Source organism: Pseudorca crassidens, chromosome 4 (genome assembly GCF_039906515.1).
Source record: "Pseudorca crassidens isolate mPseCra1 chromosome 4, mPseCra1.hap1, whole genome shotgun sequence".
Taxonomy (NCBI): Eukaryota; Metazoa; Chordata; class Mammalia; order Artiodactyla; family Delphinidae; genus Pseudorca; species Pseudorca crassidens.
Window position 1 is genome coordinate 65,913,560 of NC_090299.1, and position 18,616 is coordinate 65,932,175.

General features: G+C 40.1%; 1 protein-coding gene across 2 annotated transcripts in view; it reads left to right on the forward strand.

Moving 5' to 3' along the window:
* The first annotated feature begins 3,522 nt into the window (after nucleotides 1-3,522).
* Nucleotides 3,523-18,616, forward strand: part of SLC30A9 (solute carrier family 30 member 9) — a 72,658-nt gene continuing 57,564 nt past the window's right edge. The window contains exons 1-2 of one of the 2 annotated variants that reach the window (XM_067735833.1): nucleotides 3,523-3,794; nucleotides 15,093-15,245. In XM_067735833.1, coding sequence (XP_067591934.1) covers nucleotides 3,683-3,794; nucleotides 15,093-15,245 — 265 coding nt within the window. In that variant the 5' untranslated portion in view covers nucleotides 3,523-3,682. The remainder of the gene's footprint in view (nucleotides 3,795-15,092; nucleotides 15,246-18,616) is intronic. The other variant, XM_067735832.1, reaches the window with a different exon arrangement.

Here is an 18,616-nt window from a genome sequence, read left to right on the forward strand (position 1 = left end):
CGAGTTATACGATGCTATATTGCCCAGCTATATCAGGGGAAAGGAGGGTAGGAAAAAAGTAGCACGTGGTGATATTGTGGTATACACCAGCAACACGTTCTTCACATCACACAGCTGTTATTAAAATTATTTTAACAACCCTGCAAAAGAATGTATTTAAAAAATGTTTCTTATCACAAAAGGAATGAATATTCCTCTAAGAATTATTAGAAAATACATATAAAGAAAAATTAAAATCCTATTGTACATAAAAGTAAATCCTATGAAGTTTTGACCAGTCTTGATTAAAATGATAGTTGAAACTAGGGGTCAACTTTAAGAATCCAAGGCATTTAAGTTAGCAATATAGTAAAGGCTAACGCAACATATAGTTACCATAAAATTAGAGTTAAGCCTTTATGTATTTTATATCATAAAGCTGGATTTCTGCTAAAATCTACTTATAAGGAAAGGATAAGAACTTTCCAGTAATATTCAGATTTTTCAGTAATCTTGAGGTTATAAATATTTAAGGAACAGCATTTTTTTAAAAGAAATTTATTAATTTCTTTATTTTTGGCTGTGTTGAGTCTTTGTTGCTGCACACGGGCTTTTTCTAGTTGCGGCGAGCGGGGGCTACTCTTTGTTGTGGTGCGCGGGCTTCTCATTGCGGTGGCTTCTCTGGTCGTGGAGCACGTGGCACATGGGCTCAGTAGTTGTGGTGCACGGGCTTAGTTCCTCTGCAGCATGTGGGATCTTCCCGGACCAGGGCTCGCACCCGTGTCCCCTACATTGGCAGGTGCATTCTTAACCACTGCGCCACCTGGGAAGTCCCAGGAACAGTATTTTTTAATGTTTAACCACTTAATGTTTTAATCTATGTTTGTCATAGGAAGTTGAATTGCTTACCATTCTTGTGATAATTTAATCACTGTCACCTCACTGGTTGTAGTTTCTCAATCAGCATAAAAGACTGTGTTGATTCTCTTAAAATTGGGAACATAGTAATTTATTTCCCCTTGAATTAGTTATTTTGTAGTGAAACTGAGCAGGACCCTGTGGGGCCTTTCCATGTCCCCTGTTTCTTACTTATAGGAAAAAGGCTACAGCCTCCCAGACCCTCTCCAAGTTACGAGTTATTCAAAGTTACTAATTAGGGTAGTGAAGGAATGCAGAAACAAAGGAGGAGCGGTCAAGAAACAATAGTGCAACAATAAAGCAGGGTCCTGGTTCCTACTCAGTAGATATACATAACAATATATCTCTGAGTTCTACAGGAACTAAGGCTCCCCACCCAGGTGGAGGATGGTAACTTCCGGCTGAGCACAAGCCACGTGGACCCTAGACTGGTTGGAACCAGAAGGCTGATGATTGAGATTCTTGGAATCTCAATCTCAACCTGCTACCTCACCACCAACCAATCAGAGGAAGGTCACACACCCTGCAGACCTTCATCCGAATTTTGCCCGCAGAAACTCTTCCCTGAAAACATTCAGGGAGTTACGGCTTTGCTTGGCCCTGCAATAAACCCTTCTCTGCTCCAGACTCCTACGTCTTGGTTTGTTTGGCCTCTTTGTGCATAGGACACACGAACTTGGGTTCGACAACAGTAATACTACAGTTAAATGACTCATTAATTTTAAAACAAACCATCATGCATTCCATTCGATTAATTTATTTGTGTCAGGCACTGTTTTAGCCCCTGGAAACAGCAGTGTGCAAAACACAAGATTCCAGCATCACGATGTTTATTTTTTATTGAGAGACAGAAAATAAAAAAATAAATACATATATAATTTCAAATATCTATAGACATTTTGAAGAAAAGTATACAGGGCAACAGGGTAGATAATAAACAGGCCTATTATAGCGTCGGGAGGAAGAAATTTTCCTCTACCCTTCTAAGTCCTAGTGTTACTGAGTCCAAGCTCGCTCTCTGCTCACCAAACGACAGGCCAATATATCAGAGACAAGGCGTTGAGGCAAGGAACACGACTTTATTCGGAAAGCTGGCAGACGGAGAAGATGGCAGACTTGTGTCTCAAAATAACCACCTTATGGTAATCTGGATGTAAGCTTCTTTTATAGAGTCAGAGAGGGAAGTAAAGTAAAAAGGCAGAATAGAGAGGGAGAGGTGGGAAAAAAGTAAAGTAAAAAGGGCCATCAGTCTTGCAAAACATCTCCTGGAACGGCCAGGCTCGGGGACATTCACAGGTGGGTAGGGTTCCCTGAGGCAGGCCATCATGTATGATTTTAATAACAAAAGCAACGAAAAGCAAAGGCTAAAGTCGAAGAAACAGATCCAACATGGAGTCAAAATTGGCTCTTCCGTTACACTAGCTGGTCTAAGAATTAAATTAACATGAGACAGATTAACAAGAGAAAATCAAACGAAAGTTTAATAACATGTATACATGGGAGAGACCCAGGAAAACTGACTAACTCTCCAAAATGGCCCAAACCCTCACCGTGAATACCATCTTCAGCTAAAGAAAAAAGAGGATGCTGGGGGTAGTAGTTTGGGGCTTCCAAGGGGAGGAAGGCAACTGCTAAGGAGACAAAAAAGCAAATGTTTGGTAAACAAATGTTTGCTGCGCCCACAGAGACAAGAGGACAGAGAGGAATTTTAACAAGCGACTTTGCTAGGTTCCTCCCTGTCTATATACCTAGTGTGTACTACAGTTATCTATGGTGATAGCTCCCTTCTTGGAACAAGTTCTCTATATTCTTTTAGGCAGGTAGGGGAAAGGTCAAAGGTGATGAGTCTTTCGGGCCTTAAAAAAAAAAATCAGCCTAAATTAATTCTCTTGCCAAAGAAACCCATTTTGGGGTGGCAAATTTTGCTCCCTTACAATAGCTAGGGTGGTCAAGGCAGGCCTCATTCCAGTTTGAGCTAAGACCTGAATGAGCATGTCAGATAAACAACACAGTTAATGCTTGGTGAATATTGTTCTCGTCTCCTTCTCCCTGGGGCCAAACTGACTCCTATTTGCATGTCTGCACATCTGCTTTTACCCAGACAAATCCTGAACGTTTAAGTCTTAGTACTGTATATTACAGACAGGAATCCGACGTTCAGACGTTACTAGGGCAAGTTAACTGATTCTGTGGGTACTTGCCTTCACGGTAATGGCTACACAACGCTGTTGTGATGTACTGTGTTCCAGGTCCCGAGGGCACTGAGGACAAATTAGCCTAGGCTTGGGATTATCCACAAAGGCTCTGGAGAGGGAGAGGCTCAGAAGGCCACTGTCCTTCCTTCCCACCTTACCTCCCATTTCCAACACCATGGCCCAGGATCTGAGCCCAGAAAAAAGAAAAAGGCAGAGCCCTCAACGGCTGTCACTTCTGCCAAGGCTTTCCTGGCGGTTAAGAAGCAAACAATTAACTTGTAGATATCCAAGCAAGGTGCAAACGCAGTAGCGCGTTAAGACAAAGCGAACACGCCAAACTTTCTGCGCAGCCACGCCCTACCAAGCTCTTCCGGGGCAAGATCTCGCGATTCGCGCTCTGCGTGTACGTCATTTCCGCTGCCTCCGCGGCCAGGTCATTAAATAATGTTACCATTTCCGAGTTCGCTAAGGCCGCCTGCGGCGGCGCAGGCGTTGGTGTTCGGTAGTGTCCGGTCTATGGAGTCAGTTGGTTTCGGCGGCGGAGCGGAGGTAGCAAGCGGTGTTCGAGTGGGGGCCTTTGCCCCGCCAGGATGTTACCGGGCTTGGCCGCCGCCGCCGCGGCCCACAGATGTAGCTGGTCTTCCCTGTGCCGGCTTCGTCTGCGCTGCAGGGCGGCAGCCTGCGGCTCCAGCGACCTCCAGGGTGAGTGTCCTGCGCCGGCCTCTGACTCCGCGGAAGCCGGACTGGAAGACAAGGCCGGTCTCGGCGCCGGGCGCCTCGCCTCGGAAGTATGCCGCCTTGCCCTTTCCCAACCCCAGAACCTTCTTGTCGGACCTCCGCCTTTGCAGTTCAGCCTGCTCAGCCGGCGGCGGCCCCTACAGGCCTCCCTGATCCTGGTCTCGCCCACGGTCCCCGCGGGCATTTGGGGGCAATTCTCGGGCCGGGTCGCATCCATGAAACGGACCACTTCGTTTCAGATAAAACATTACGTGAGCATGGCAGTGCCCGGCGGTGACCGCCCGCCTCCCCCCGCAGCCAGTGCGAAATTGCTGACTCCACAAAGTTCCAGGGTCTTTTGAGCTCACCGCCTTACCTTTTTTGAGCACTTTGACCAAATAGATTTTCTTACCCTGTTCCTTTTCTCGTACTCCCAACCTGTGTTATTAAATTTTCTAAGGAGGAATTTGGGGGTTGCTACGCAACATTTACGAGACATCCTTTAAGATGGGGGTATGACCATCCTACAGTTGTTGAATGAGACCAGTTCGGTTGAACAATCTTTTTGGTGAAAAAGTGTCCACTGGAGCTGAACTCAGAAAAAAGTGGTTGTCGGGAGGTTTTATCCCTCTTTTTCAGATGTCGTTTCTGACTCAAATTTAAATTGACAATTTACAAAAGAATCTTGAACTTGCAAGTTTTAATTAGGCTTACCTCCGTTTTTGCCGTCGTTGGCATGCCATAGGTTGCTTGACACTTGGGAACTGTTAGGAACAATGAGGGAAGAGACAGAACCAAATCCACCCCTAATCTAATCCCCCAGGGTCTTGGGGATGAATAGAGTGTTTACGGAAACATTTACCCAAAATTTATGTTTGAAAAAACTTGTAGCATGTTTGTGACCTTGCAGTAGAAATTGGAAGTCGTAGTCATTCAAGTTTATAAGTAACATAAGCTAAAATAATGCCTATTCTGTGCAATTATTTAAGAATATGGTCCTTTTATTTGCAATAAATATAAAAACTGGCTTTTAAGATTTCGGAAGGGTTAATTTTAACAGCACTATTTTGGGTGCTTTTTGGTAGTGATAAAAACGTGTAACTGTGGATTTTTCCTATAATGGAAATGTACCTGATTCTCTTGTGAACAAAATGATTCATCTGGTTGTACTGTACTCCAAAATCCCCAGTTAAACTTTCTGGCCTAGTTGCTTTTATTGACCAAGCAATTTCGGCATTTTACACTTAAATTACGTGGAGTGACTGTTGAATTTAGTCTAAACTGCCCTTTAAGGGTGGGTAAAAAGAAGTTGAAATAGTGTAATTTGTAATCCATTATTGTCTGTCGCTGTCAAGTCGAAAATTATGTGCTCTTTGTCTCATCCCTCTGTGAACTACAGATAATAATCACCTGTCTCACCAGTCGGAATGACTGCAAAGTTGTTTGCAGTGTTTATTACCAAAAAATTAAAATGTGTTTTCATGCTTAAAAACAGTAGATGTAAAAAGTAACCTTGTTTGTGCAAATTTAGTTTCAAAAATACTGAAACAATTTTTAAAAGGGCAACCATAATTATGATAAAGCTTAAAAAATTTATTTAGAAAAAGTACTAATTTAGAAAAAGAGTACTAAGTACTCTTTAGAGTACTAAGAGTACTAACTAAAAAGAGTACTAAGTTGGATGCATGTAAGAAGAAAATATTTGCAGAACTTTTGAGAAAGAATTCTAAAAATAAATATTTTTCTTTGTCAAATAAAGTTTAGTTTATGCTTCTGAAACTGCTGTGTGGCTGGGAAAAACTTATAAAGAATAAGTTGAGGAGGAAATCTTGAAGGAAACAACTGCTTCATTTGTATACTTAAAAATGAGAAATGTCTGTGGGTCAAACTAACACTGAAAACATTTAAAGGCAAAAAGCAAGACAATATTCTAGAGCAGATCTGTCAGAAAGAAATATAATGTGAACCATGTATGTTATTTTGCTTTGTCTGATAGCCATATTTTAGAAAGTAAAAACAGATGAAATTAATTTTATTAATATATTTTATCCAGTATATTCAAAATATTTCAACACGTAATCAATATAAAAATTATTGAGATATTTTACATTATCTTTTCTTACCGTCTCTGGAGTCCAGTTTACACTTACAGCACAACTTAGTTCAGACCCCACATTTCAAGTGCTCAGTAAACAGTGAGTACTGTATTGCACAGTGCACTTATAAAGTTAGTATCCCTAATTTATAAAGAATTTTTACAAACCAACGTACATTCCAGTAGAAAAATGGGCAAAGGAAATGAATGGTTTCATAAAGTCATTCGAGTAGCCAATAAAAATGCAAAAATGTTCCATACTTACTAATAAGCATAGAAATATAAGTCTAAAGGATTTACTACTCATTGTCTCATATTAGCTAAGTTTTTCATAGTGATTCTTCATATTGAGGATGCAGGAAAGCAGGAACTCTCTTACTACTGATTGGGACATATAGTTAGTTGAACAGTGTTTTGGAAGTCAGTTATTCTTTATATTAAAAATAACTTTAGGACTTCCCTGGTAGTTCAGTGGTTAAGAATCCGCCTGCCAATGCAGCGGACACGGGTTAGAGCCCTGGTCCGGGAAGATCCCACATGCCACGGAGCAACTAAGCCTGTGTGCCACAACTACTGAGCCTGCGCTCTAGAGCCAGCGAGCCACAACTACTGAATTCCGCATGCCTAGAGCCCATGCTCTGCAACAAGAGAAGCCTCCGCAATAAGCCACACACCGCAACGAAGAGTAGCTCCCACTCGCTGCAACTAGAGAAAGCCCGCGTGCAGCAATGAAGACCCAGTGCAGCCAAAAGATAAATAAGTAATAAATAAATAAAACCTTAAAAAAAAAAAAACTTTATGGGGGCTTCCCTGGTGGCGCAGTGGTTGAGAGTCCGCCTGCCGATGCAGGGTACACGGGTTCGTGCCCCGGTCTGGGAAGATCCCACATGCCGCGGAGCGGCTGGGCCCGTGAGCCATGGCCGCTGGGCCTGCGCGTCCGGAGCCTGTGCTCCACAACGGGAGAGGCCACAACAGTGAGAGGCCCGCGTACCGCAAAAAAAAAAAAAAAAAAAAAGAACTTTAAAGGTATATGCCTTCTCACCCAACAATTCTATTTAAAGGGATTTGCTTTCAAGAAATAATCAGATACATATTAAAATCTGTGCACAAGTTTATTATTAATAGTGGTAAATAGGTAACGTTTACAGTTATGAAGAATAGGAAATGTTATGGTACAATTATTTTTTATTTTATTTTTATAAATTTATTTTTGACTGGTTGGGTCTTCGTTGCTGTGTGCAGGCTTTCTCTTGTTGCGGTGAGTGGGGGCTACTCTTCGTTGTGGTGTGCTGGCTTCTCATTGCAGTGGCTTCTCTTGTGGAGCACGGGCTCTAGACACACGGACTCAGTAGTTGCGGCTCACAGGCTGTAGAGCGCAGGCTCAGTAGTTGTGGCGCACGGGCTTAGTTGCTCCGCGGCATGTGGGATCTTCCCATACCAGGGCTCGAACCCGTGTCCCCTGCATTGGCAGGTGGATGCTTAACCACTGCGCCACCAGGGAAGCCCTGGTACAGTTATTAAGGGCTGGTGATAGATGCAAACATTTTTTTTTTTAAATCATAATTTAGAAGAATATTTAGTGACGTGGGAAAATGCTCTTGAAACTAGAAAAAATGTAGTAAGAATATATACTATGATATTACCAGTGACTTTCTCTAGAAAATTTTTTTAATTAACTTTAATGTTTTTCAAATGATCTACACAAACATATACTTCTAAATAATAAAAATATTACTTAGTTTCTCTAGTAAATATGCCCTTTTTTAAAAAAGTTCTTTTGGCTTTGCATAAGCACTTATTTGTTCACGTATTTATGTCTTGCCTCATTTGACAATGATTTGAGATGGGAAGGTGCTCCTTTAAGGACTACATGCTAAATCAACAGATATGTGCTTTTGCTTAAGTCCGAGATTGATAAAAGTATAGTTTTTAAATATAAATATAGAAATTGACCTTTGTATTTTTTTTTTTTTTTTTTTTTTGTGGTACGCAGGCCTCTCACTGTTGTGGCCTCTCCCGCTGCGGAGCACAGGCTCCAGACGCGCAGGCTCAGCGGCCATGGCTCACGGGCCCAGCCGGTCCGCGGCATGTGGGATCTTCCCAGACCGGGGCACGAACCCGCGTCCCCTGCATCGGCAGGCGGACTCTCAACCACTGCGCCACCAGGGAAGCCCGACCTTTGTATTTTTAAATTGCTGTCTGCAATCTGCTAGTATTACCATATGAAAAGTAGAGTGGGAATTTAACCCCTTAAATAACTAATAGGAACATTGACAGTTATAAAAGACCATTTTGGCAGGCTGACAGCATGATTCTGTGTAGTTCAGGTTAATAATAGGGTTACCTGTAAAATGAGGTTAACCACAGTATGTGCTTCATAGGGTTTTTGTGAGTGAGGATCATTCAGGAAGGAGGTTGTAGTTGCTGGTGGTGCAGTACTGAACAAGACAGACACAGTTTCCACCTTTTTTGGAAATGAGGAATGAGAAAACATATCTAAATGCTATAAAGGAAATAAGCAGAGTGATGGGCTAGAAGGTAGCCAGCAGGGGCCATTTCATTAGCTGTGCTGGCCTGGGACTCCAGCTTTCCTGAGGTGGTGGAAACTGAGCCAAGGCATGAAAAATGAAAATGAGCAAGCCAAGTGAACATCTGGGGCAAAGAGCAATCCAGACAGAGCAAATAGAAACCCTAGAGACTAGACTTGTATTCAGGCGCAGGAGGAAACGTGCTGTGGCTGGAGTGTGGTTGGAAGGGGGGGAGGGGTGTGTGAAAGGAGATTGGGGAGGCATCATAGCCTTTTGGGTTGTAGGTTTAAAAAAAAAAAGCAAGTGTTTAAAAAATATCATTCTGACTACTGTGTAGAGAATGGATTGGAAAGGGAAGAGTGTAAATAAGGAGATCACTGGGGGCTATTAATTAGAGTTACCTACGCAAACAGGATTGTGGTTGGGCCATGGTACTTAGCAATGGAGATGGAGAGATGTAGATGGCTTTGAGGTATGTTTTGGGATATAAATTATAGTGTGATAATACAGGTAAAAGCATTTAGTACAGTGGCACTTGGCAAATCCTTAATGTATTTGATATTTTTTCCCCCTTTTCCTAAGCAAATATTTACAAGAATTAAGGCAGCAGAGTTGGTGTGCCAAGATGCAGTGCAGGAAGTTGTATATTCTTTACATACTCCAAAAAAAAAAAAAAAAGAAAAGGATTCCCTATTGCTTACTCTGTTCTGGTGAAAAATCACATCAGCGATAGTCCTGAAGGTTGAGCCACCTGGTCTAGGTCACACTTTTGCTTGCCAGATGATTAGACATAAGAGGGATTTTCCTGCATTTTTTGTTAGCTGAAAGCATAAAAGTAAACTAAAGATAGTCAGTGTGTTACTATTAGCAGTATAATATTTGAAGTAATTTAACAATGGGTGTATTTTTAATTTAAAATTTTAGGCATTTGGGGAACATACAGAAAAGTATAAGGTATAGAGTAAAAATTATGCATAATCCAGATATTTCACCAGTAGCATTTTTGAATAGTTGAAACCAAGCTGTATTAGTTTGTCTCCTGCTTTTTTTAATGCAACATCATGACTCAGTTATACACACACACGTATATTCTTTTTCAGAATGTATATTTTTCAGAATATACATATATATATATATTCTTTTTTAGATTCTTTTCCATGGTAGGTTATTACAAGGTATTGAATATAGTTCCCTGTGCTATACAGTAGGTCCTTGTTGTTTATCTGTTTTATGTTTAGTAGTGTATATATGTTAATCTCAAGTTCCTAATTTATCCCTCCCCTCTTTTCCCCTTTGGTAACCATAAGTATGTTTTCTATATTTGTGAGTCTGTTTCTGTTTTGTAAATAAGTTTATTTGTATCATTTTTTAGATTCCACATATAAGTGATATCATATGATATTTGTCTTTCTCTGTCTGACTTCACTTGGTATGATAATTTCTAGGTCCATCAATCTGCAATGGTCTCTCTTTTTAAAAAAAATATTTATTTATTTGGCTGTGCTGGGTATTAGTTGCGTGCTGCAGGGTCTTCATTGCTGCCTCCGGGATCTTTAGTTGTGGCATGCGGGATCTAGTTCCCTGACCGGGGGTCGAATCTGGTTCCCCTGCATCCGGAGCACGGAGTCTTAACCACTGGACCACCAGGGAAGTTCCTGCAATGGTCTCTTAAGAAAAGAGAGTGGGGCTCCCCTGATGGCGCAGTGGTTGAGAGTCCGCCTGCCGATGCAGGGGACACAGGTTCGTGTCCCGGTCCGGGAAGATCCCACATGCCGCGGAGTGGCTAGGCCCGTGAACCATGGCCGCTGAGCCTGCGCATCCGGAGCCTGTGCTCCGCAGCGGGACAGGCCCGCGTACCGCAGAAAAAAAAAAAAAAAGACGACGACTTAGGTGCAGGTTTGTCTCTGGTCCTGAAATTAGCCTGAAGCAAAACATTTCAAACCGTTAAGAAATCTTTTTGTTTGTTTTTAGTTATTATTATTGCAGAAGCAACATACACAGTAGACAGAATTGTCAGTTTGCGTGGGAGAAAAAGAGTTTTTTGTATTGTTCTATTTGTATTGTTTTTGTATTGTTTGTATTGTTGTAGTATGAAAAGGCTAAATTTCCTCCAAAAGCCAGAGTAAGTGGTAGGTGACAAACAAGATTGGAGAGAGGACAAAGGGTGATCAGTAGCAATGTTATTAGGAGTTGCAGAGGCAGTAACAGTAAAATAAAAGCAGAGAAAAGTGATTGTTTCGACTAGACTGATAAGATACCAGTAGCTCTGCAGTCTCGATGAACAGCCTTGTATATGCAGCAATGAGAAGTTCCTTGTCCAGGCCCATAGAGTAGTGAGCACCAAACTAAAGACTAATCTAACCATAACATAGCTTATTTTAGAAGTCACCTTGAAGAAAGGGTATGAATGGTGGTTACTTTTTTTTACTGTCTTTCTGCCTTCTAGAATTAATTAACAAATTCAGTAATTTATTCAACAAATGGTTGAGTTTCTACTGCTGTGTGTTAGGTATTCTGTTTTATTGAATCAAATGTGGTCTTGTGTATTTTTTAGAATATAAAATGTTAAAGGTAGAAACATTATGCAATTTCTGTGTAATTTTCAATCTTGTGTTCATGGCAAATGTGTACTTTTAAAGCTGATACCTAGCGGCTTCCCTGGTGGCGCAGTGGTTGGGAGTCCGCCTGCTGATGCGGGGGACACGGGTTCGTGCCCCCGTCTGGGAGGATCTCGCATGCCGCGGAGCGGCTGGGCCCGTGGGTCTTGGCCGCTGAGCCTGCGCCTGGAGCCTGTGCTCCGCGGCGGGAGAGGCCACAGCAGTGAGAGGCCCACATGCCGCAAAAAAAAAAAAAAAAAATTAAAGCTGATACCTAAAATTCTTCTAAAGTTAAAAAGTAATTACTTTTTGAAACGGTGAGCAAGGAAGCTATCAAGATTACTAAGATAGTGTCAAAGGACACAGGAGTTGGGAATTCCCTGGTGGTCCAGTGGTTAGGACTCTGTGCTTTCACTGTTGAAGTTAAGGGTTCGATCCCTGGTCAGGGAACTAAGATCCCACAAGCCGCGGGGAGAGGCCAAAAACAAAAAGGACACAGGAGTCAATTTGAAGAGACCCCTACTGGCCCAAAACGGGATGGACAGTTTGGACATAAATCAGGATAATGACTAAAATGGATTGATATACATCAAATAATGTTTAAATCTATGGAATCATAGTGATACATACACATGCAAATTATTGTGTCACTATTGCAGGATGGTAGGTAGTGAACTCATTATTCTGAGAACTGGTAAATAAAGGGAAAAAATTAAGCATACAGCCTGACTTTCTTATATGAACTATACTGCTGGATAACCAAATACATGAAGGGAATTTTCTCTTTGTAGAAGTATTCTGACTAAAAAATGAAGGATAAAACTATAATATCACCATTTTGTAACCACCTGAGGAATAAATGATTCTAGGCATTGAACAACAGCAGACACTATCACAAATAGAGATAACCAAATATTATGTGGCTCCTGATTAAAGAACACATCACCACTTATCAAGTAGTGTTGTCCTAATAAAAAGGAACCTGAATTTGGATAAAGCCTTTATATCCATCGATTTATAGAACACATAGAAGTACAGGTTAAACAACACCATGGGAATTAAATCAGTAAAATTCAGACTGGAAAACAGGACAAAAATTTAGTACAAACAGCTGGTTTCTTCAATATAAAAATTGCTCTAAAACACATATCCTGTAGAAAAGAGACTTAAAAGACATCTCATTCAATTGTAGTATGTGGACCAAATTAAGATCTGTTCACATACACAAAAATTAGGACTTGTAACAGTGGAAATTGGAAATTGAGGATATTTGATGATATTAAGGATTTTTTTTTTTACTTGCAATGGTGGTATGGCTATGTTTTAAAAAGTTCTTATCTCTTAGAATGCATACTGAAATATTTATGAATGAAATTATTTTATGTCTGAGATTTACATCAAATTAATATGTAGGTGGGGAGATGCAGGTGCAGGCAGAGGTGAAACAAGGTTGGCCATGAGTTGATAATTGTTGAAGTAATGAGTATGTGTACGTTTATTGTACTGTTTTTTTCTACCTTTGCATATAATTGAAATTTCTGTAATAACGTTTTAAAAATTAAGGAGAACCTTGAAAAAGATCTAGGATCAAGTCACGAAAACATTGTCCTCTTCTGAGGAAGGATTTTTAGACTGTAGTAATCCCTCTTTAAACACCTTAGCACAGTCTCTATAGAAGTGTTTCATCAGTGGGTAAAAAAAATGTTGGTGTCATAGTGTTTTTGTTAGGTAATAATCACAAAAGATATTTTGAATAGGGCTGACAAGTCGGAACACCAGTGGCTGTGGTAAAGAAGATGCTTTCCTGGAGGGTGGGTTTCTTAGGAGAATTTGCTTTAACCCTTTCTTCACTAATTTTGCTGGTAGGTTACATATTTTTATTTATTTATTTATTTTTTGTGGTACACAGGCCTCTCACTGTTGTGGCCTCTCCCGTTGCGGAGCACAGGTTCCAGACGCGCAGGCTCAGCGGCCATGGCTCACGGGCCCAGCGACTCCGCGGCATGTGGGATCTTTCCAGACCGGGGCACGAACCCGTGTCCCCTGCATCTGCAGGCGGACTCTCAACCACTGCGCCACCAGGGGAGCTACGTATTTTAACGTGCAAGAAGATACATTGTTATATTCACTTTACTCAGCCTTTAATAAGTAGAGGCAAATGATCAAAAAAACATGCTGGGGGACTTCCCTGGTGGCACAGTGGTTAAGAATCTGCCTGCCAATCAGGGGACACGGGTTTGATCCCTGGTTCTGGAAGATCCCACATGCCGTGGAGCAAGTAAGCCTGTGCACCGCAACTACTGAGCCTGCACTCTAGAGCCTGCGAGCCACAGCTGCTGAGCCCATGTGCCACAACTACTGAAGCCCACGTGCCTAGAGCTCGTGCTCCTCAACAAGAGAAGCCACTGCAATGAAAAGCCCGCGCACTGCAACAAAGACTGGCCCCCGCTCGCCGCAACTAGAGAAAGCCTGCACACAGCAAGGAAGACCCAACACAGCCAAAAATAAATAAATTTATTAAAAACAACAAAAACAAAAAAAACATACTTGGCCTTCAACAAATATTTGCCAAATAAATGAAAGAGTAAGTTGGCATCAGAAAGTTTTTGAAGAAAACAAGTTCTAAGCCTGAAATTTGAGTGAATACTTATGCTGCCTTATGTCCTCATGCTTTTCAGATTATCTTCAGTGTTCACAATAATTGTTGTTCCTGATGAATTCTCTGAGCCATTAAAAAATTTATTTTTCTTGATTTTGGCAGGCAATCTACACATGCACATACATGAATTAACATTTTGGGAAGATCATTATTAAGCAGTTAGAAAAGTTTCAACTTTTTTTTTTATGTTGTGGGTTTTTGTTGTTGTTGTTTGTTTTTTTAATAAATTTATCCGTTTATTTATTTTTGGCTGTGTTGGGTCTTTGTTGCGGTGTGTGGGCTTCTCATTGCAGTGGCTTCTCTCGTTGCGGAGCACGGGCTCTAGGCGCATGGGCTTCAGTAGTTGCAGCACATGGGCCCAGTAGTTGTGGCTCACGGGCTTAGTTGCTCCGTGGCATGTGGGATCTTCCCGGACCAGGGCTCGAACCCATGTCCCCTGCATTGGCAGGTGGATTCCCAACCACTGCGCCACCAGGGAAGCCCCAGAAAAGTTTCAACTCTTAAGTGCTTAACCCTCCACTCTTGGAGAAACTTGACTGTTTCTAATGATATAATTTCATTATTTCACCTAAAACTTTAGAAAATATATAAATTATACCTAAACAAGATTTTCGAGTTTTAAGTACTCAGCGTAAAAAAGTAAAAGCAAGAGGGTCACATGAGAGTAGAGACAGATAGATTTACTTTTCTACCACTTTGATGCAAATGTGGAATATATTTTCCTTCTGTATTTCAGCCCTCTAAAGCTCACAGTCAACCCAGATGCAACAGCTAAAGTGCTTTATAATTAGTCTCCTATTCTTCCCTCAATTAGAATTCCCAAATACCGAGAAATCTCACCAAATGTTGATCTAATTATCTGATTTAAAAACATCAGTGACAGTATGAATGACTGATTAATATAATTCACATATTGATTGTGAAATGAAAGATGACTCAGTCTCCATCTAGCAGAAGGAAGATGCAGGGTAGTTTTGAGTAGGACACCCTCCTGACCTTCCCCTTCTCAGAGTTCTTATTCTGAAAAGTACATTATGCTATTTTTTTAATCATGCAACCAGCATACAAAATAAAGAATATCTTTTAAATGCCAGAGACCTTTCAGAACAGCTGAATAATACAAATATTTTGATTTTATATAATTTTAAAAGTTACCATATAAATAAATTTGCAAATTAGGGGAAAAATATTTTCTTTTCCTTTACAAAATATAGACCCTGTATACCTAGGGCTCAATGAAACACCTCCATGGAAAGGGTGGCTTAGCATTGTGCATTTGGATATTTAACAGGATGAAAGTTTTACTGTTATTCTGTAAAATTATTCTCTTATCATAGGTATGTTTTATTGGGTATAAAAGTCCTTATTTGAAATTTGTTTGAAATTAAAATTTTTTTCTTTTAGAATGGCAGAATTTAGTGACATTTGGGAGCTTTTCAAATATTGTTCCCTGTTGCACACTGAATCAAGTAAAGTCGTATTCCACAAATGTTCAGAAAGAAGGACAGGGATCACAAACTCACAAAATGGAAAAAGTACCATCATTTGATGAAGCAGGTATGTATAAATCTTTTAAAATAGTTTTCTTCTGTATACTGGGATAGTTTGCATAAGATTATTTGTTCCTTGAATGTTTGACAGAACTTACATGTAAAACCATCTGGACTAGTGTTTTCTTGGTGAGGAGTCATTAAACTGCTAACTTAATTTCTTTTAATTTTTCTATTTCTTTTTGACTCAATTTTGGTAAGTTCTGTTTTTTTCTAGCAATTTACCCACTTCAACTAAACTTTTAATTTATTGGCATGAAGTTTATGGTACTCTCTGTATACTTGTAGCAGCATATGTAGTTACACCCTTTTTTCCATTCCTAGTGGTGTTTGTCTTATTTTCTTGATTAATTTTGCCAAAACTTTGTCTATTTTATTATTTTTCCAAGTAATTTTTTTTACTTTGAATCTATATCATATGTTTGTCTCTTATTTCATTAATTTCCACTCTTACCTTAAATATATTCTCCTTTCTGCTTCCTTTGTATTTACTCTGTTATTCATTTTTAAACTATCATATCAGTTAGCTATTTTGCTCATTAATTTTGAACCTTTCTTCTTAAAGTAGGAATTTAAGCCATAGTTTTATTGGGTATAAAAATCCTTATTATTAGTTTGTTTGAAATTAAAAAACTTTTTTTCTTTCAGAATGGCAGAATTTAGTGACATTTGGAAGCTTTTCAAATACTGTTCCCTGTTGCACACTGAATCAAGTAAAGTTGTACTTGAAAGTTGTACTTTCTTTTAGTTTTACCTAAAATTTTGCATCATGTGTTTTGAAGCTATGTTGTTAGATGCATACACATGTAGAATTGTTACATAACACTGATGAATTAGACCTTTTATTGTTATGTAACAACTCTTTTTTTTTTTTTTAGTGACATCTTCACCAGATTTCATTGGTATTTGCCAATGAAATGGCAAATGGTGTAATTTTTCCTGTCCTTTGGCTTTAACCTTTTTTTGTCCTAATTTGATAATCTTTGTCTTTTAACTGAAAATTTAGTCTGTTTACATTTACTGTAATAATCGATATGTTTGGACATATTTCTGCACATTGTATCATGTGCTTCCCTGTGCGTTTTTTTTTTTTTAAATTCCTTTTTTGCCTTCTAAAAAAAAACTTTTTTTTCTCATTCCATTATCCCCCCTCCCTCATACACAGAAACAACACACACTTACTTGGGAGTTATATACTTTATGTCTGTACTAAAGTCTAAAGGTAATTGAAAAGTTTACTTTCCTTCTGAAAAATACAAAGAACTTAGAATGTTTTAACTCTGGTCACCCCCTCCAAACTCACATGTGATTTGTTTGCTAGTATTTTGTGTCTATTCTGCTCTCTTTTCCTTCTGTAAAATAAACATTGCTATTTGTTCAAATTTATCTAAAATCTTTGTTAACCATCTTTTCTTATTTCTCTGCTCTTTCTGTCTGATGTAGAATACATCCTATAGAAATTCCTTTAGGTGAGGATCTTTCATGGTAAAGGCACATTTTAATATCTTATTCCACTGTCTTTTGGCTTTCACTGTTGCTGTTGAGAAGTCAGATATTTTACCTTTGTTTCCATGTCTTTTCTGTTTGTCTGCTTTTTAAATTTGATTAACTGTATTTTGAAAGTCTTTTTCTTTGGTGTAAACTGCAGTTTTACTATGAAGTGACTGGGTGTGTATTTCTTTGCATTTACCCTTCCTGAGATTTGTTGGGCTTCCTGGATCTGAGAATTGGCATTTTTCTATCAATACAATTCTGGAATTCTATGATTCTCTGTCACTGTCCCTTGAAGTATGTATTACCCCCTCTCATTTCTCTTTTATCTCCTTTTGGAACTCTAGTTAGAAATATTTTGGATCTTCTTGCTTTATTTTCCATGTCTCTAAATGTCTCTGACATACTTTGTATTTCTTCATGTTTCTGGCCTAGATCCTGGGTTATTTCCTTAGGCCTACCTAGTTCACTAATTCCCTCTTTAGTTGCCTCTAATCTGCTGGTTGGTACATCTGTTGGGTTTTTAATTTTAATGATTATATTTTTCATTTCTAGAAATTACTTCTGTTTTTCATCTTGCTTGGTTGGTCTCTTGCTCCTGGCTTATGTTTTCAGACTTCTTTATTATTAGGCGTATTAAACATAGCTATTTTATAATCTGGGACTGAAAATTCTGCTCTCTGAAATCTTTTGGTTCTTACTGTATTATCTTTTTCCTCCGTTTCTTGCTCTCATTCATGATGCCCTATCTGTTTTTAAACTGAGAAGTGTTCATTTTCCATGTAGTTTTATATCTTGGAACTATTTGATGTCTCTTATTGAGGATGTGTTCCTGCATAGAGAGTTTGCATTTGCCTATGTTAGCTGCTGGGGACACAACTTGGGACCACATTAAATTAAAGTCAGCAGGGGCTTCCCTGGTGGCGCAGTGGATGAGAGTCTGCCTGCCGATGCAGGGGACACGGGTTCGTGCCCCGGTCCGGGAGGATCCCACATGCCGCGGAGTGGCTGGGCCCGTGAGCCATGGCCACTGAGCCTGCGCGTCCGGAGCCTGTGCTCCGCAACAGGAGAGGCCACAACAGTGAGAGGCCCGCGTACCGCAAAAAAAAAAAAAAAAAAAAAAAAATTAAAGTCAGCTTAAGATTTTTGGACCACGTTGGTAGCATGAATCCAGACTATAAACTTGTGTGAGCTGCCTTATCCTTAGGATTTTCAGGGGAGTTTTTCTCTTCTCCACTATGTGACACCAGAGTAGGTGCAGGCTTGCTTCCTTGCTATCCCCTTCTCTGTGTGTTTTTTCTAGGTCACAGTAATGCCAGGTGTCTAGCTTTTTTTCTGGGTATCTCCTGTTAGACTCTCCATCTTTAGCAGAACCTAGTTTTATTCTTTGTTCTCCCATGCCACTTGCAGCTGTGGAAGTAGAATCTCAAAGAATGTAAGCTTCAACAGAAATCATCAGGGAAAAAACTGGCTTTGGTCTGCTCTCTTATTCTACAGAGGTCCTGCTTTCCCTTCATTTTTGCCCTCGTCACATCATTTTGCTAGCTTAGCAATGCATTTGAAGAGTTTTTTTTTTCCTAGTCTGCTGTGCAGCATTAAAAAGAAGTCCTTGGGGCTTCCCTGGTGGCGCAGTGGTTGAGAGTCTGCCTGCTGATGCAGGGGACGTGGGTTCATGCCCCGGTCCAGGAGGATCCTACGTGCCGCAGAGCGGCTGGGCCCGTGAGCCATGGCCGCTGAGCCTGCGTGTCCGGAGCCTGTGCTCCGCAACAGGAGAGGCCGCAACAGTGAGAGGCCTGCGTACCGCAAAAAAAAAAAAAAAAAAAGAAGTCCTTTATTTATTCATTTATTCATTAATTTATTCAAGGAGTATTTATTGAGCACTTTTTA